We start from the raw sequence: 20,683 nt of genomic DNA, 5'->3' as shown, positions 1-20,683 counted from the left end.
CCTAGGTATCAACACTCCTGGGTATCAACATTCCTGGATATCAACATTCCTAGGTATCAACATTCCTAGGTATCAACACTCCTAGGTATCAACACTCCTGGGTATCAACATTCCTGGGTATCAACATTCCTAGGTATCAACACTCCTGGGTATCAACATTCCCGGATATCAACATTCCTGGGTATCAACACTCCTAGGTATCAACACTCCTGGGTATCAACATTCCTGGGTATCAACATTCCTGGATATCAACATTCCTACGTATCAACACTCCTGGGTATCAACACTCCTAGGTATCAACACTCCTGGGTATCAACACTCCTGGGTATCAACATTCCTGGGTATCAACATTCCTGGGTATCAACATTCCTAGGTATCGATGTTCCTAGGTATCAACACTTCTAGATATCAACACTCCTAGGTATCAACACCAGTGACCTGATATTTTTACCAGCAGATATCTAGTATGGGTGTTATCAAGTTTTTTTCTATTTTCATATAAATGATCTTGACATATTTTCAAGGTAACAATTTTATTAACATCTGCTCAAGTTTCAGAAGACCTAAAATTTGAACACTATATTTCTACTACAATGGAATACTGTAAAATTTCCTCATATTAATGACATTATGTATTTTTGTGGTCACAGTGGCCATGGTCAAATAAGTTGAAATCTATCGGGGTGATCTCAAGTTTCGAAAGACACGAGTACTGATATTTTGCCATTAGGTACATGTACCAGCGATGGTGTGTTTATTAAAGTTTCCTCATACCTTGACTTTTTTTTTAAATGTGTTAAAATTCATTTTGAGAATCTTCTCGATATCCAGAAGTGTTATATGCCAGCATGGATTCAAGAATACACCAGGGCACATCAAATTTGAAATGTGTTGTCATATGAGTTACATCCACTCTTTTATAGTCGTTGGTCAAATGTATTTGGGTTTAGATCACAAAAGATGAGATATTGATACACTGTAAACTACCTTGGGTAGTGATCCCAGAAAATTAAACATTAATAAATTTTTTTTTTTTTAAATGTGACCTGGTATTTGACCCATGTGACTTTGAAAATAGGAAGCAATTCACATGAAGCCTTGTTCTACTCTATACAAGGGGCCTCCTGTCCAAATATCAGTACTCTGTTGCTTAAAGCTTTTTTGAAACCTAAAGTTGACAGTAGAAAGAACAATGGATCCATCACCATAGGATAAGCTCACTGACACTTCATGCAATATATGTGGCCTAAAAATAACAAAGAACATTTATTTGTAGTAAATATTTTATTATGAGATTCGAAATATAAGATTCAGTGGTATGAACATATTTTCTATAATTAATGAATAATTTCTAGTTTATAAAGATTTTAGGACTAATGAAGTTACATTCTCCTATATTTTATAATAATTTTCCGATAGGAATGGATCTAGTCTTTACTATCTGTGTGAAAACAAAACTGGTATGGATCTAGTTTTTCCTTTCTGTGTCAAAAAAAATTAAAAAAAAAAAAAAAAATTCTGACTTCCAATATTTAAAACTGCTTTCCTGATTTCATCAATATGAACTGATAACACCATCAATATATCTCTATTGTATCATGTCTTCATTCTGTGGTAGCACGAGGTTTACACAATAATCAGCAGAAATTTATAGATGGTAGTTTTAGCAGTGTACAGTCATATTAGTTTCAGGAACAATCTTCATGCAATGCATGTAACAGATAAAAAAATTAAGATTAAATTGCAATATGATTTACTTTTAATTGCTGGGAAGTCATATTAAAAAAAAAAAAAAACAAGTGCATATGTATTAAGATCATCTGAAAATTGCAAATAAAATTTAATCACTGTAATGTAGTCTTAATCTAAAAATAAATCATACCATGGCCATGTAAAATTCTCAACCAAACTGTTCATACATACTGAGGATGACCACAAAGAGGCACCGAATGGAATGTAGGGTGCAAGCTGTTTTCACCAAATGGCAACCATGGCTGCATGTTGCCCAGGGAATTGAGATGTTGTCTGGTAGCTTAAGGTCCAATAAGCAGAGATAATTTGTGAGCCACTTTGAGATGGTTATATTGCTATGATGTGGCAGTACATTTGTATATACAACAGAACTTATTATCATTACATGTACACAACTCCACCTATTGCTTCCTCTCGCAGACTAAAGTAAGTGTTCTGTTAGAGTAAAGAATAAAGCGCCAAGTGTGGGGCAAGATTTACCTTTAATTTTCATACTGGCCTTCATCCTACTCTCTACAGTTACACAATGTACTCACAAAAGTACCGGTATGTTTTTCATCCAATTATCAAATTTGGATTCAATCCCTTTATCAACACTGAAGGAGAAGGATTTTATGAGTTTACCTATACTTTCTCTATTCAGAACTCCCCAGAACTGGCACATCCTTCTTTATCTCCAACAATGATATTCCTCTCCAGTCCTACATGTATGTGTATTGAAGTACATGCAATTATATTTATACAATGTGTTATATATTATCACGACGGAATCATCATTAACATGAAAGCACTTTTACTGCATGAAGAACCATATTGTTCAGAAGGAAAATATAAAACATATATCAAAATGTGCTCAAAGAATAAAATATCTAGAAAAAATAATAAAGAAGTTGATATTTAATTCTTTTTTAAGTTCTATGAGAAGTTAATGGCTTGCTGAACCACTGTGCAGTTAATGGCTGACTGAACCACTGTGAAAGTTAATGTCACTTTGTACCACTAAAGTTAATGGCTTGCTGAACCACTAAAGTTAATGGCTTGCTGAACCACTGTGCAGTTAAGGGCTTGCTGAACCACTGAAGTTAATGGAGCGCTGTACCACTGAAGTTAATGTCACGTTGTACCACTGTGTCCACTACACCAGTGTGTTACATGGCAACAAGTCCCAGGTAGGTAGTACAAACATGAAAAGTTTATTCACATGATTTCCATATAAAGTGTAACAATGAAAAAATATATCTTCTCCAATCCATACAACCACACAAAAGCCAGTGAATATACAGATCTGATTTTTTGTGTGTGTAGCAAACAATGCCAGAACACGTTGAGTTTTAAAATTCCTAAAATCCTAAAATGGAATCAACTATTTTCAGTACTGTTGAGTTCCCATATAAGTTCCTGGAAGTCCGTCACAAACCACACTGCTCCCTTCTGGACTTTCTCTCGCACAACATTTCCCCCATAGCCTATAAAAGCATCCTGTAAAAACAAACATATAACATTTACTATGGTGGTCAAACAGGTGGGATCTGACTAGCAGGCTCATTCTACAAACAGGAAATATCAAAGAGATCTTACAGGACAATCTCAAAATAATCTGTTGTGTTAACATTCATTTTCTCAAAATAATCTGTTGTGTTAACATTAACTTTCCCAAAATAATCTGTTGTGTTAACATCCATTTCCCCAAAATAATCTCTTAAAATTCATTTCCCCAAAATAATCTGTTGAGTTAACATTCATTTTCCCAAAATTATCTGGGACATTCATTTCCCCAAAATAATCTGTTGTGTTAACATTCATTTTCCCAAAATAATCTTTGTGTTAACATTCATTTTCCCAAAATAATCTGTTGTGTTAACATTCATTTCCCCAAAATAATCTCTTAAAATTCATTTTCCCAAAATAATCTGCTGTGTTCACATCCAGATGAATTCTGCATTAGTACATGTTATTAACTTAAATTTATTACCCCCTTTTCACATTTGCCCTTTTAAACCGAAATATTGTTAAATGTTGTAATAACCAAAACAATCAATGTGCAACAACATACGTCAAAATTCTAACTGCCAATTGCACACTAAATCCAGAATGACTTCAGCTAACTGTTAAATCTGAGGAAAAGTGACCAGGAATTGTTTATGAGACTGACTGAATGTATGTATTAGATTGGAGATTGGAACAAACTTTTCAAAATGATGTCTAACAAATTTGGTGCAGTACTCTACTGATTTTAAAGAGGCTTGCCCGCAGAGAGATCAGAAAAATTGGCTAATAGAAAAAGATTTTTTACACAAGACAGATTGTTGGAATTGTTGAGTTTTTCATTTTATTTTCCTTATAAAATGCTGAAAAGTGATATCAAAACCTCATTTTTTAAATATTATTTATTTAATCGCAACCCGCAATAAGTCCCCGCTATAAAGTGGAGTCTAATTTGATTGACACATCAAAGAAACAAGCACGTGCACAGTGCCGCACAGTGATAACTTCAAAGGCAGCAGTGATTTACAAAGAAGATTTGCCGTTATATTCCATACATTTCCGAATCCCTCTCAGGTTGAGTTTTAAAACGTCTCTTAAATACATATTCTGTAATTGTTTTCAAGAAATAAAGTCGGAAAGCCTCTAATTTTGTCACATAGAAATGTGTACTGAAGTTTATTTAGTGATCGGAGATGTGCCGTTTACCGGTCCGTCTGCGGGTAAGCCTCTTTAATGGAGCCATGTAGACAGTATATCGGTAGCTATTTAAATTTCTTACATTAGGACTCTTAATGTAAATTTTTCACTTTTAATCAACAATAATTAATGTAGTCTTGCAACATCTTCATTGTCAAACTGATTTTAATAAGTAAATATGAGTATTTATTATATGTGTCAGGAAAATTAAGAAAACAACAACCAATTAGACTGTAATCTAATCCCACTCACAGCAGGTGGACACGCCTCCATGTCAGTAGCACCATCTCCAATCATCACAAGGTTTTTATACCCAAATTTCTCCTTTAACCTCTGAACTACAACCTTTTTCCCACCAGATTCTGAGGTTGGTTGGTCTTTATCAAAACCTGCATAGTCACCTAAAAATATACAGCATACAATAGTAAGTATATATATGTATCCTCCTGTCCTATCTATAAATAGTACAGAACAATAGTAAGTATATATATGTATCCTCCTGTCCTATCTATAAATAGAACAGAACAATAGTAAGTATATATATATGTATCCTCCTGTCCTATCTATGAATAGCATAAATAGTGCATAGAGGATATTGAATGGTTTCCCGTCTAATATAACACATATTTCAGGAGTATGACAGAATATCGATATTTTCACGAGTGAAAAATATAGAAATATTCTGTCATACGAGTGAAATATATGCTATATAAATGGAAACCCATTCAATTTTCTTTTTATTGCATTTTACATACTTAAAACTAAATTAAAAACATCAAAAATTAATAGTGTCAAAAAGTGTGAGATTCAGTAGTATAATTCATGACGTCATCTCTTTGTGAGGATACTCCACGTCAACTTGATGCTGCCATTTTGAAAGGACTGATCGACACAATTTAAAGAGTTTTCTGCTGTTATCGGAGAATCTGTGCATGAATAGCTAACGTCAAGTGAGTATTTTGTCAAAAACTAGCCTGAATATTTCAGAAATACAGCAAAATAACCAATTTATTTATCTTCGCTTCGATTGGAAAAATCAGCAAGTTTGAATGAGGTGAATACAAAGGTTCGCTCAGATTGGTCAAAAAAGAAAAATTTATATTTTCACTGCAAAATCTCACATTTTCACTGCTCATCGCTGTAGTGAAAACATGTTTTATTAGCTTGATAAATTTCTATATTTCACTGGCAAAAATGCAATAAAGAGCAATAGGAAGTATATACATATGTACATGTATGTATAATTTAGACCTATCTATACAATTTACAAAGTACAGAGCTATTGTCACTACATGGGGTCCTACCCTGGGTATCTATAAATAGTACAGAGCTGGCATCACTACATTGGTACCATGCTGTCATATCTATAAATAGTACAGAGCTGGCATCACTACATTGGTACCATGCTGTCATATCTATAAATAGTACAGAGCTGGCATCACTACATTGGTACCATGCTGTCATATCTATAAATAGTACAGAGCTATCATCACTACCTGGTACATAGGTCACCACGGGGTCACTACAGCTATCATGGAGCCTCTGTTATTTCTACCACAACATAACTATTACAAATGTATTTGAAATTAGATTATGATTACATAGATAAGATTTCAATATTTCAAATTCTTTTAAATACATGTACTCCCGATAAAGCCATTTACCATGAAAGTAAAACTTGAGTTTATTGGCATATATGTTCTCAAAAGGAATAGAGAGGATCTCGGCAGCAGGCTCTATGATGGTGGTCATTCCACCTGACACAAGATACACAGCAACATTCCTCTCCTGTAGCAAACCAATCAGCTCCCTGGAATGTACATCACCATAGTAACATTATAATAGTGGTCACCAACTCCCTGGAATGTACATCACCATAGTAACATTATAATAGTGGTCACCAACTATCTGGAATGTACATCACCATAGTAACATTATAATAGTGGTCACCAATTCCCTGGAATGTACATCACCATAGTAACATTATAATAGTGGTCACCAACTATCTGGAATGTACATCACCATAGTAACATTATAATAGTGGTCACCAACTCCCTGATCAAGGTCATTCATTTGAACAAACTTGGTAGCCCTTCCCCCCAGCATGCTACAGACCTAATATCAACTCCCTGGGACTCTTGGTTATTGAGAAGAAGTTGTTTAAAGGTTTTAGCCTTATTGACTCCTGTGACCTTGAATGAAGTTCAAGGTCTTTCATTTGAACAAACTTGGGAGCCCTTCACCCTAGCATGCTACAGGCCAAATATTAGGTCTCTGGGACTCTTGGTTTTTGAGAAGAAGTCGTTTAAAGATTTTAGCCTTTTTGACTCCTGTGACCTTGAATGAAGGTCAAAGTCATTCATTTGAACAAACTTGGTAGCCCTTCACCCCAGCATGCTACAGACTTAATATCAACTTCCTGGGACTCTTGGTTATTGAGAAGAAGTCGTTTAAAGATTTTAGCCTTTTTGACCGCTGTGACCTTGAATGAAGGTCAACTTTATACATTTGAACAAACTTGGTAGCCCTTCACCCCAGCATGCTACCGGCCAAATGTTAGGTCTCTGGGGCTCTTGGTTATTGAGAAGAAGTCGTTTAAAGATTTTAGCCTTTTTGACTCCTGTGACCTTGAATGAAGGTCAAAGTCATTCATTTGAACAAACTTGGTAGCCCTTCACCCCAGCATGCTACAGGCCAAATATAAGGTCTCTAGGACTCTTGGTTATTGAGAAGAAGTCGTTTAAAGATTTTAGCCTTTTTGACTCCTGTGACCTTGAATGAAGGTCAAGGTCATTCATTTGAACAAACTTGGGAGCCCTTCACCCCAGCATGCTACAGGCCAAATATTAGGTCTCTGGGACTCTTGGTTTTTGAGAAGAAGTCGTTTAAATATTTTAGCCTTTTCGACTCCTGTGACCTTGAATGAAGGTCAAGGTCATTCATTTGAACAAACTTGGTAGCCCTTCACCCCAGCATGCTACAGACCCAATATCAAGTCCCTGGGTCTTTTGGCTATTTAGAAGAAGTCATTTAATTTTTTTAAAGCATATTTGACCCCTGTGACCTTGAATGAAAGTCAAGGTCATTCATTTGAACAAACTTGGTAGCCCTTCACCCCAGCATGCCACAGACCCAATATCAACTCCCTGGGACTCTTGGTTATTGAGAAGAAGTCGTTTAAAGATTTTAGCCTTTTTGACCCCTGTGACCTTGAATGAAGGTCAACTTTATTCATTTGAACAAAACTTGGTAGCCCTTCACCCCAGCATGCTACAGGCGCAATATTAGGTCTCTGGGCCTTTTGGTTATTGAGAAGAAGTTGCTTGAATGGAAAAGTTGACGCCGGACGGACGGCCGGACGGACGACGGACGCCGCGCCACGGCATAAGCTCACTTGCCCTTCGGGCAGGTGAGCTAATAATGGCCACCAATTCCCTGGAATGTACATCACCATAGTAACATTATAATAGTGGCCACCAATTCATTGGGATGCACATCACTATAGTAACATTATAATTGTCGCCACCAGCTCCATGGGCCCCCTTAGTAACATTTAACAGTGCCTGATAGACCAGAGACAACCAAAGAAGCATACTAATTGGTTATGCTATATAACTACTTACTTGATACGTGGGGAAAAATCTGGAGTATGTTGTTCCAGAAAGTCTGCCAAGTTTTTTCGTGAAGGTTTGACAATGTTCAGCCTCTCTGTTAGAGCCATTCTAAATGAAACACCTCCTCCCATGGCCCTGTTTGTCCTACAAAGCAAAGTGTGGTTGAATGTGTGTTCTGCAGACAGTGATAACTTGGACTGGACTGAGCCACTTGTATTCATAAAACAGGTTTCAAATCAGAAACCAGTCAAAGTACTCCCCTATAGCAGGTATTACCCTGGCTTTAATTTGTATGCTACTTTGTCTGGGATTTATGCACAAATTTATCAAATCGATCACTTTCTTTGTGTTGTATAAATCATGTTTCAATTTGTATCAAAATAATTGTCAGTTATTTGGGACATAGTAAAAGTTGTACCATTCTTGAACCTCCTTTCCAACACCACAGAACTTTGCCAACTCATCAAGAGCTTCATCCCTTAGTAGTGTGGAGTCTACATCAAAACAAACTGCATCAGCAGATCTCCATACCCTCTTTGTACTGGCAAGATCAGACGCCATTCTAACAGCACGTCGGCTCCAGTCTGTAACATAAGAAAAAGACTGGATGTTACATATAAGTCATTGCTTGTGATATGGTACAGTTGGTGATTCTGCAATAAAAACAGAAAACTGACAGGTCAGCAAGATCCCATTGTTTGGCTAGACAGTATATCCCCCATAACCATCAAGAAGCCATCTGCAAATGTCACTGAGGTTGACATTTTGACTTCAACAACAACAGCATGGAAGCAAAATACACATTATACAAGTAATATGGTGTAACATTTGCTTTTACCATCCCACTAACAGCCAAAATCATTATCACAGGTCTACTTTGTCTTTGACCTTTGGTCAGCTGACTCTTGTTTAATTTCCACCAAAATTGCTCCATAATGTTATAACCAAATGTTCATCAGTAGAAACATAAAAAAGATATAAACTTTGACCTCAACCTTTGACCCAGTGACTTCACTTTAGTAAGGTGATTTACTTTGCTTCATGTCATAACAAAATGTTCACCAGTGAAAGGATACAAAATTTAACCTCAACATTTATAAGTTGACTCTTGTTTAATTTCAACCAACTTTGCTTCATAATGTGGATTGTCACTACAAAATGTTCATCAGTGAAAAGATACAAAATTTGACCTTGACATTTAACCCAGTGACCTTCACATCTGATCAGCAGATCTAGATGACTCTTTACCTAAGTTGCATTTCATTTAAAACATTTGTCATATTTCTTGGCAGTCAATTTTTTTTTAAAGTTTACTATACTTATCCTGCCAGTGAGAGGAGGGTGTGTGTGTTATTTTTAGCATTCTAATGAAACTGAAATAAGGCATAGTCTTATTGGCAGATAATTATAGTAATGTGCTATATATTGTAATGACTGAACATATTGATGTTCAGAGAAATACACATGTACTCTTAGGTCGTTCATTTATTCCATGTGTACAAGACATTTCAACATACTTACTTTAGTTTTTAATATCTTTACCGATTTGACAAAATATTTTCTGTAATCTTTTACAGTGTCCGTAACTCATAGTACCTCATTGCTACATGGATTACATGTATGGTGGGGTAATTGATGGAACACTGTATTTTTATACCACAAGCCATTGCCCCAATGGCTTTTAAAAGTGAAAGTATACTAAACTTCACATTTGATTGGATTTGAACAAATTTTATTTGTAAAAGCATTAACAAAAGATTAAAGTAAAACACTTTTAATTAGATGTTGGAGATTAACCTAGCCTATGTCCTATGACAATCTACTTCTTTTTCACTGAAAATCTATACGGTAATCATCAAACATACTTGATTTAAATTACATAGGACATAAAAGAGACATGTCAAACAGTCTAAGAAAATAAGGCGTAGATATTGACACCACCTTTCTGAGCGATCATGCTATCAGGAAACATCTGTTTGCATAGCTTAGAAAAATGGTCAGCAGTTTCGTAGGACAAGTTGTTATCACGAATGAAATTGGCAAAAATGCGTGCAGCATTAATGACATCTGGGTCTTCAATCTGTGTTGCCATGAAGGAGGCCATGGTCTCTGATGCTCCACCAGATTTCTCATTTGATTTGTGCACAGTCGCCATTGAATGTCTTTTGACATCATTCTTTCCTCCATGACTGATGGAAAAATTCCTACAGCAAACCTAAAACCAAAAAAGATATATCCTAGTGTTTGAAAAGATATATCTTAGTGTTTGAAAAGATATATCCTAGTGTTTGAAAAGATATATCTTAGTGTTTGAAAAGATATATCCTAGTGTTTGAAAAGATATATCTTAGTGTCTGAAAAGATATGTTTGGTGCCAAATATGCATTGGGCAAGTAAAAACAAGGAAAAGCTGAAATAACAGATAAGACAACTAGGTTTTAACTTCCTCCTAAAGGTTTATAATTTCATAAACAGTCACACAACACAGAATACACTCATATCATTTATCAATTAAAGTGCAGTGAAATACCAAAACAACTCATGAAATACTGAAACAGCTTATCAGGTTGGGAACTCAACTGGAAACTTGAGACAGCTAGTCTCTATCTCTCCTTTTTTAAGACAACTTTGATATTTTCCCACATATGCATCTATGTATGTTACCAATGATAATCGTATTTTAGATACGAAAATGTATATACTTATACCATATATGGTACCAGTTGAGTCCCAAACTCTTAGCCTATAAAGCTCTGTCCCTGACATTAGACTGATTTTGTCAGAATGTCTCTACCCCGCTGCAGACACTGACAGCCAGGAAACTCAGGCTAGTTCCCAACCTGCTCATTCACAAATAAAATTTAGCGAGGAACTATGGCGCGGGAAGGATGTCATAATTAAATATTTTTGCCTAGGCAAAAATCGAATATTGCTTAGGCAAAAATATTTCTGCCTAGGCAATATTAAATTTTTGCCTAGGCAAAAATAATTTTGTTTCGATTATTGCCTATGCAAAATTCGAATTTTGCCTAGGCAGAAATCAAATTTTGCCTAGGCAGAAATATTTTTGTCTAGGCCAAAATCGAATTTTGCCTAGGCACAATTATTTTTGCATAGGCAAAATTCGATTTCTGCCTAGGCAAAAATATTTAATTATGACAACCTTCCCGCGCCATAAGGAACAAGAACACTACAAGCGGCCATTTTGTCGGACAGACCACGTGGTCGCTAAATATACCCAAATCTCACATGTTAATCACGTGGAGAAAATATGTGAACAGAAAATGGCGACAAATGAAAACGGGAGGGAATTACAAAGATTCTGAAAACGTGACTAGCGTGCCGTGATATCACATTTGGAACATAAAGATATAATAGATATGATCTCTGATTGTTGTGGATCGTTGAATAGAAGTAAATCTCACCTTGCAAAATGCTGAGAGACTGTTGGCGCCTTTCCCAATCCATGAAAATTCCTTTTCCCATGAAATATTGTATTTCGTCTCGTATCTCGCACGCTTTGCATTGGGATTCATGATGGAATCCAGGAAAAGACTTCACAAACTATCGAGTAACCGAAAGGAGAAACGACCGGTAGGTTTTCTGATTGGGTCAAAATCACGAAAATCACTCGATTCTGATTGGCTAAATTCGGGAGTAGATTAAAAATAGCGGAAGATCCCTACGAATCGGGAGTTACGCCAAACACACGCCTAAAACGTGTACCGAATCGGGAGGGCGTCGCACCGGTTTATTATTATACAGTAAGGAATAGGTATATATTTATTCAAATGTCCAAACATTGAAATCATGTGTGAGTAATGAATAAGACGCCGTTGTATTGACCACATCCCAGTATGATCCCAAGTTTTGCTATGCTACGCTAGGGGAAGCAACTCCCATAAATATAGCAGACAATGTTAACACAGCTTATATTGCATATTATTTATGCTTTTATCATTATACTGCATTGTAGGTCTAACTAGCCTACATGTTCAATATCAGGAAAAAATGTATTATTTTATCTCTTAATTAGATGCAACTGCACAAATTTCAAAAACGCTATGTGCTTCATCATTTAATATCACATGGATTCGTTACAATGCGATATATGATAGCCTATGAGATGGATCGCATTGACATAAATATATATATATCTTTACACTGACAGTGCAAGAGTACACAAATGTGCGAAAACTGTAAGGATGTGTGTGCGACCCATCCCGTGTATCATTTCAGATATCTGACCCAGTACATGCATGCTGATCAACGTACTTCGATGCTTCCCACAACACCTCGTTGTATCTCAAGAAATTTTCCAAGCAAGTAATAAACTTATGCATTGAAAACATAGCGATGTTTAATTTAATGTGTGTTTAATAATGTACATATAACTGTTTACCTGTATAACGGAAAAACCTCCACGTGTCGGCAACCTGTCAAATGTCTTATAATTAGATAACCACAATTTCGCCCCTCCACGACGAAGAGTTCCATTTATGTCTAAGGAGGTGTAGACGTAAAAGCCCGAAAGAAAGTCACACAGTTTAGTTAGAGATAACCGCTCAAATAAACAACATTTATTTATCAGCATTGGATATCTCCTGGCTACTATAGCATACATTTTATGACGAATATGGACAAGCGATTGATACTTCTTTTTAAACAAATCAAAAACACATTTCCTTAGAGGACTTTGACCTATATACTTTTCAAATTATCATCTTTAATATAATTGCTATCGTTTTCACAATTTGGGGTATACACACACATTCAATCTATAGTGGTCGGAATAACTGAATTTTATGATCGATCATTACCATTTCTTAAACGATCGATGATCGATTATTGATCGTTCATGAATAGAAAGTGAAATATCTGCAAAAAACATTAACTAAAATAGGGGGAAATGTTGTGAATATGTTTTAGGCATCTAGCAATGTTTTAAAATGTCGTTTTACTGCATTTTGATTTCAATATACCAGTGATATTGTTCATTTATAAATTGTTGAAGTCGGCTGTAAATCTTGAAAATGTCCATGTTATAGTCAAATCATGATCGATCGCAAAAAACATGATCGATAAGTGATAGTCAGAGGTAATGACTAATCATCGATAGTTCCCCCTTCAATAAAAGTTGCTGCTCAAAATGTGTGGTGTTTTAGGAACACGCCTTCATTGTCAGACGGCATATTTCGAACCTCGCATCAGTATACAATGGTTTTCCACGCAGAGTCAACAGATATTGAAACTGTCCGATATCATCACAAAGAGAAAACACTAACAAGTGTTAATGCACAAAGAAACATGTATACAATATTAAAACATTAAACTATTACGTAAAATATTGGACGCTCTGAGAAGTCGCAGTTTGCATAATAGACAGTTTGAGGGAAGCAAGCTAAAAATCGTCTAAACGACGATAAAAGCATAATAAAAATTATTTATATGGATATCATTGAACATATGTAGCGGAAGGGTAAGTACGTGTCCCCAGCTCACCACATTAAATCATTCGTGGTCGAATCAAGGTGTACTTTTCCACTTCTATATTATATTGGTGGACTTGAACAGTCAGAAGGTAACGGTCAGAGACAGGAGGACTAACACGGAAAGCTAAAAAAGGGGAGAAAAAAGCAGGAAATATTTAATTGGTGGTTGTTTGGAAAATAGACCAAGAAAATAAGAGATCTCTAAATTGAGAGCACCAATATAGACGATGGGGTAACTTGTCCTGCTTATCCAGTATCCCCCATTCTGGATAAACTGTGACGTGTTAATTATAAAGGTGGAGAAAAAGATCAAAGAGAAATTCAATTATCCTTACTATACTTTAGGAGGAAACCGGAATACCCCGGGGAAAACCACGTGGTCGAGCAGGTCGTTTAGATTGAACAATGATAATAAAATACGTCATACCTTAAATTGTAACCGTGTTTCCAATGTTTCGGTCATTCCTTTATGAAATATACACACTGATTACTCGAAACAAGGACGGGCAGTTGTACCACTCTAGGTGTGACCGGGGCTTGTTCGGCCTCGGGGCATGGCGCAGAAACTTGATTTTTTTTTCGCCTGATGAGTAAATATTCCACATCCATTTCAGTTTTTTTTATTTTCCCCTTGGTCCGTTTAGATTCCGATGAAAGTTTTATATTGAAGTAAAGTGAGATGATAGACTTAACATAACACAATATAAATTCCACCCATGTCCCATACAAGGTGTTATGTTTTTGAAAATACTACGGGGCTAGTTCGGCCTTTTGAAAAAAAAGCACTATTAGAAGGGATATTTTATTAATGGTTATTGCTTTCCATTCAAATCTCAATTATTACTGTCTATATTAATAAGCATTTATATGAGAATTGCTGTTCTGTTGTTTGAAGTCTTGAAACGGTCGCTTTAGAACTAAGTTTACCGAAGAGAAAAAAAAGATCCCAAATTTAGTCGCCTCTGACGATATCATGCAACCATCATAAACCAGCAGATACAATTTTAATTCAGTATTTGTGATACTTATACGCGGAAACATAATTATAACTGATCAACTTCAAGGAAATGTAATACATGTACATATTGGAAATGTTGTATATAGCTCGAACTTAAATATGCAGAAGATGTAAAAGTTTTAGGCGCAAGTGTAATGTATGGAATCGGGATGAGATTATGATGATAATTATAGATGTTATGTAAACATTTTCCGTCATGTATATACAAACAATGCAACATCAATGAAATAACTTGACGTGTGAAACGTTAATATTTAAAACTCCTGTAACACTCCAGTTGTGTCTGCCATATTTTAAGCCATATGGGATAGACTCGTAAAAAGCAGCAGACTAAATGTTCAGTCCGATATAAAAACATTTACTATTTCGTCATAGTAGGTTTTGCCAATAATTTCCATGCATTGTGTTCCACGTGATAAAGACATTACGTCATACATTTAATATGACGTCATAATCCTAGAGGTGCCAATTCCTGTACATCACAACGCCTAGCGGTATTTCCGGTGTACACATGCCAGTCGGTAGACATTTTCTTCCGCTGCCATTAGGATTGAGCAATAATGTCGTTACCGGCTGTCGGACGGCCACGGAGTCGCACTGAACGTCAGACGCCAGATGTTCCCCAAAAATCATGTATGAAGACAGAAAACCGCAAAAAATTACCGAAAGCAGATGGAAACAAACCTATTCTACGCCGACAATCTTTGGCACCCATTTGCACTCCCGTGGGCAAACCTTCGACTGACACTCCAAAACTATCCGGAGTTGATTTCCCTCATCAGAAACACACCAGTATTTGTGGTAAGACAGGTTTAAGTCGGCCGACAATTAAAAATGTTTGTGACATACCTACTGCAACACAATTATCGAAACGGTCGAAAGTCGCGAGTGAGTCTTTGTTAGATCGAGCAAAATTGGACAGAAGACAGACACCCGAAAAATGTTCCAAGGTATTTGGTTCGATTGTGCACGGTTTCACAAAGGATGTGTTATCCAGTAGCGACGAGGATGAATTATACAGACAATATTTAACAGATCAAGGTCGTTCAAACGGACTAGCACATCGACAGAAATTTCCGTCCGAATTCAACACTGAAGATGAGAAATACGGGCATTCTATAGCAACAAAGATGAGTCAGAAAGAATTAGAACTGATGCATTATCAACAGGCATTGCTTGAACAAATGATGAATCCAACTTTCCCAGAAAACTGCATTGATTTGAAATCCAGGACAGGAAAGAAATCAAATAAGAAAAATAGCAAAAGAGGAAAAGATAGAAATATAGATATAGAATCTTCACCATGTCAACAATTTACAGAACAAGGACACAAGTTTGAGGACCTTCCATTGCTCCGACAGTCCCGCCTGAAAGTTTCCGTAGATCCCGACGCAGCAGTTCCCGAGGAAGCGCAATACATTCCGACCCCACCGGGATTCGAGAAAATTCCCTGTCGACTGGTGCCCAACATGGGTGTGGACACCTCTCCTGGTAACAAATCCTCTAATATACTGAAACAATAGATAAATATGTCAACTCGTGACAAAATAAAGAAAATAACTCTTAAGTAGATCGAACTAATATGCATTGGCTTACAGATGAATACAGAGGGATATTGAATTAAGAGTGGTTTTGCTTTTCAAAAGTTCAATTCAAAGAGTCCATACGCGTACATATAGATGTAGTCGTTATACTACCTATAACTTTTTTTCGTATGCAATCAAGTGTTGATACATCAATTGCAATAATTTGCTAGCCAATACACGTGCATCTATAAAATATCATTTCTGTATGTCCCGCTTTATGGAAAAGATTGAAAGTCGTGAACGCAATTCTGCAAGAATAGCGAATGGTTAATGTTACATTTGTTACTTTCCAGCTTCGAGAAAAGTACGATTTAATACCGTGGCGGAAAGAGGAACACAAAGAAGGGACTGAAGGGACTGAATGAACTTTAAGAGAAAAAAAAGCATGGAAAGACTTAAAGCGGGGGTGTTGGCAAGATAAACGTCCAAACAAGGAGGATCATAAAAGGATACTTGTCCGAAAAAATGCATTCTTCATATGAAAGCTATGCATTTGGAAGGGAAATTGTATTGTTGATAGATACTGGGTTTGCTTTAATGTAACATCGCCGTGTCTTGGCATACTTCACAATTAGCAGACAAAGAAGGCGTTGAGACCCAGGAAAAATGACTAACCAATGTAACATTGCTACTAGATCACTTATATATTAAGAAGTTCGAGAGAATGGTTCTGGATGTCCAAACTGTCAAAAGAAACAAATACACAAAAATGTACATTTCATCTACAGGCTGGTCTATGCTAAGCATCCAAACTATCAACTGACACCATGCCGATACTCCATACGTGTAAGCAAAGAGCCGATGTAGGAAGGTAACGAGATTGCTTGGCTCGACAATCAACCATTTTGACAAACACATACCAAAAATCGCCCCACATCTCGACGGCGCCTTTATCTTTACTCTAAGACTAACGTCCAAAAAACTAAATCGTTATGGATCAAGTCAGAACAGAATATCTTTGTAATAGTGGTTATATAGCAGGAAGCCCACATGCCACCCGACTGGTTATTTTAGCGATTATAAAAATAAGCATTGAAAATAAATATTAAAAGTTTAGCAATCTAAAATCTGGCTGTTGTCTCGGATTGTGTAACTTGGCCAGTGGCATACTGGGATGAAGGGATATCAGGTCTGTTGAAATAATGACCTTGATCCACTCCCCGTGGTACAGGTCATGCATACTGGTTTGTAATTCTGAATGTTTAGTCTACTTGTCTTATGAGAATATTTCATACAGATTCTAATGAATAGCCAAAAGACACTTAGTCGTGACATTGGACTAGTTGCATGCTGGCATATCTAGTTTGTTAACAGTCGTAAGAGTCACATTTGTTATTGAAACGCTAGCTGCAATTAATTACGGTTAGCTCCTCACTCAAAAATGCAAAACATAATTTTCTCCATGTTTCGTACAATTAGCCGCATTACATTGTATGAGTATTTCATCTGAACATCTGTCAGTGGTATGCATGTTTTTCTATCGGAAGATGATTTTTGTTTTGCATTTTGAATTACCAAATACTTTGATAGTTGCCAAGGTATTGTCCACAAACTTTTGAGTAATTGAATGCCATATTTTACTTTATCTTATGGTTCCGATAAGAAAGCGTGTTCAATTAAGCCAAGTGAATACGTAATAGTACACGTGATACAATAAAGTTTCCTCCTAGGTAAAATATTACTCCGCTGTATGTATAATTTGAAAGAGTCTCTAAAGGTCAAGGGTTACGAATGAAAAGGAAGTGTTTCATAGAGCTCAAAGGTTAGATATTAAGTTTTAAAAAATCCAGTGTATGTAATAACTCATGATGTTTTACGATGTTACATAAAATGTGGTACAAACCGCAGAGAATCTGTATCTGATTAGCTGTAGGTTCCTATTGGTCCAGTCCTTTAATGACCGTAGCTATTGACGTTAAACAATACAAAAAAAACAACAAAAAACACCATTGTTTCAATTGCGATGTCCATTGTAAAACCTTCATAGTGTTATATACATCGTCTTGTGACGTCAAAAAAAGAGGAAATGTAAGGATGCTATGTTTAAAAAAATTCAATTAAGGTAACATGTCATTTTTCACAAATACTTGCGGCACATCTTCATTATGTGATAAATAATTTTCCTATTCTTTTCGTTTCATCATGTTTATAAAATCGTAACATTTATAAAATCGTAGCATTTTATAAAATCGTAACATTTTTTAAAATCGTAATAAATGTTTCATTTTAGTTCACTTATATCTTACAGTGAAAATCGCATTTTTATATATTCCTGTAAAATGTTGACATGTATAAAATCCTGTATCTATTAAGTAAAATTTCCGACAAGTTTGTGCGTCTTGATTGAAATCTCAGCTTATAGACTGAGCTGTCCCATTCTGTCAGCGGTGGCTGTCTCACTCACTGTATGAAGATGTAAGTACCTCTGAAACTTACAATTGAGGATTGATACGTAAGTCACGTGGCTGTGTTTGCCGTCAGAAAATTCATGTCCTGTTGTTCTGTTTTTTTTATCTTTTTTTTTTCTGAAAATTAAGAATTTTTTTCAAGTTCTCAACAAGTCTGTGCGTAATGCAAGACAAATGTGGCCTATATTGTGGCATTAAAACAGGAAGAAACTACAGAAATCTGTGTTCAGACATACCAATAGTGTAACTATCTAACACGCCACCTTATAGATTACTGAAGTGTCATATTTAATGAATAATGTCTAGTGATAGAAAGGTGTCCTATTAAGGGATAAAAAGGATTGATACCATTCAGTAATTATCAAAACTTTATCCCCTCTAAGCGGTCCTGTATTTATACGTCGGTCAACAAACTTAAGTTTAAAATAATATGTATTGTTTATTGTTGGCTGTGTTTAATGAACTTCATTGAAAATCTAATTCTTGACAAATACAGACGGAATATGGATACATTAAGGGAAAGCACGGACCATTCTGGACAAACATGGACAAATTTGGACAGATCTGAACAGAGCAGGGAAAAACACAATGAGAATAAAGAACAAAAGGTTTATCTAAGACCTTTTCTTATGTATAAGGTTGGTTTATCTATGTTCTGACTAATGTACATGACCCTTTCGATCTGAGCTATCATCAATTGGTGCCTGGTTTATTCGGATCCTGATTTACTGGGGATCTGACTTGATCGAATCCCTAGTTCCACTTCTATACGTTCTGTAATGCGTTAAAGAAGTAAAATGTAATTAGATTGGATCTGATTTATCTAGCGCGTGATTTATCCACTTTATCATGACTGTGGTTTTACTTTATCTGGGTGTCTGGATCCTGTTTATTTAGGATCATGTTAATATATGTTCTTGATTAGTTAGTGTCCGGATTATCAACTGTCTAGTTTATCTAGGGTTCGGTTTACATAGTTAGTGTCCGGATTATCAACTGTCTGGTTTATTTAGGAGTTCGGTTTACATAGTTAGTGTCCGGATTATCAACTGTCTAGTTTATCTAGGGTTCGGTTTACATAGTTAGTGTCCGGATTATCAACTGTCTGGTTTATCTAGGGTTCGGTTTACATAGTTAGTGTCCGGATTATCAACTGTCTGGTTTATCTAGGGTTCGGTTTACATAGTTAGTGTCCGGATTATCAACTGTCTGGTTTATCTAGGGTTCGGTTTACATAGTTAGTGTCCGGATTATCAACTGTCTGGTTCATCTAGGGTTCGGTTTACATAGTTAGTGTCCGGATTATCAACTGTCTGGTTCATCTAGGGTTCGGGTTACATACGATCTGGTAATCAAATCCTAGTTTCATTTTAGCTTACAGCAAAATTCAACGTAGAATGAAATGTAAATTTAATTTATTGCTGAAAAGAAAAGAAAAAGAAAAATATATATTTATATTTATATTTATATGGGGAAAAGAAGTAATTCAAACAGTGTGGACAATGGGGCTTGTTAAATCTATATTTATATATAGGACAAAAAGTGTTTTTATTACTTTTACATACAAGGGAATCCACAAATAATTATATAAGTCTGACAGTAATATTAGTTTGGACAACAGAACTCGTTGATTCAGAGACCCTACAAGGTACATTAACTGTTATATAGGTCGCGAGTTGATTAACTAGACTGCATTTGTATAATCAGGAATCCCAACTCAAGGGACCACGCCCCAAAAGTGCCGGAGAATAATCGATATCCCATATCAGAAGGAATGTGGACAGGGGTGATCAACTATTACAGAGGTTGGACACAGCTAGATAATCTGCAGGTAAATACAGGTGTATCGGTGTGAATTAGAGTGTGTATTAACGGTAGTTGGGCACACCTGTGTTTACCTGTGATTCTCCCTACCTTACACCTATTTATAATTGGAGAATTTACACATGTAATCAATAAAGAAAACATATATCTATATACGAATGTTTGAAAGACCTGTGGCGTAATAAAAGGTTACACATTCCTATAGGTCCATTCTAATTTAGATGACAGACACTTTACTTCTGTGAAACATACATGGCAGGAAAACTCAGTTTTTGTGTTATATCGGGGGCCCCGTTACGCTCGAGTG

At 36.0% G+C, this 20,683-nt stretch overlaps 2 protein-coding genes across 3 annotated transcripts; one reads left to right on the top strand and one right to left on the bottom strand.

Annotated features, from left to right (window-relative positions):
- Positions 1-1,741: 1,741 nt before the first annotated feature.
- On the bottom strand, positions 1,742-11,638 carry LOC117331913 (phosphoserine phosphatase-like). Of its 2 annotated transcripts, none has more exons than XM_033890885.1 (7): positions 11,474-11,638; positions 9,990-10,263; positions 8,467-8,632; positions 8,058-8,192; positions 6,099-6,244; positions 4,687-4,835; positions 1,742-3,231 (listed from the first exon to the last, which is right to left on the bottom strand). In XM_033890885.1, exons 1-7 carry the CDS (start codon positions 11,582-11,584, stop codon positions 3,112-3,114), a joined length of 1,101 nt encoding a protein of 366 aa, XP_033746776.1. In that variant the 5' UTR covers positions 11,585-11,638; the 3' UTR covers positions 1,742-3,111. The 2 variants fall into 2 exon arrangements, with proteins under 2 accessions (XP_033746776.1, XP_033746777.1); XM_033890886.1 differs by lacking the exon at positions 11,474-11,638 and adding an exon at positions 10,757-10,961.
- A 3,417-nt stretch (positions 11,639-15,055) lies between these two features.
- Positions 15,056-17,871, top strand: LOC117331912. The gene is made up of 2 exons (XM_033890884.1): positions 15,056-16,049; positions 16,438-17,871. Exons 1-2 carry the CDS (start codon positions 15,119-15,121, stop codon positions 16,494-16,496), a joined length of 990 nt encoding a protein of 329 aa, XP_033746775.1. The 5' UTR covers positions 15,056-15,118; the 3' UTR covers positions 16,497-17,871.
- Positions 17,872-20,683: the final 2,812 nt, after the last annotated feature.

The sequence above is a fragment of the Pecten maximus genome, chromosome 7 (assembly GCF_902652985.1).
Source record: "Pecten maximus chromosome 7, xPecMax1.1, whole genome shotgun sequence".
In the NCBI taxonomy this organism is placed as follows: domain Eukaryota; kingdom Metazoa; phylum Mollusca; class Bivalvia; order Pectinida; family Pectinidae; genus Pecten; species Pecten maximus.
Note: the sequence above shows the minus strand (reverse complement) of the source record. Positions and strands in the feature narration are given on the sequence as shown.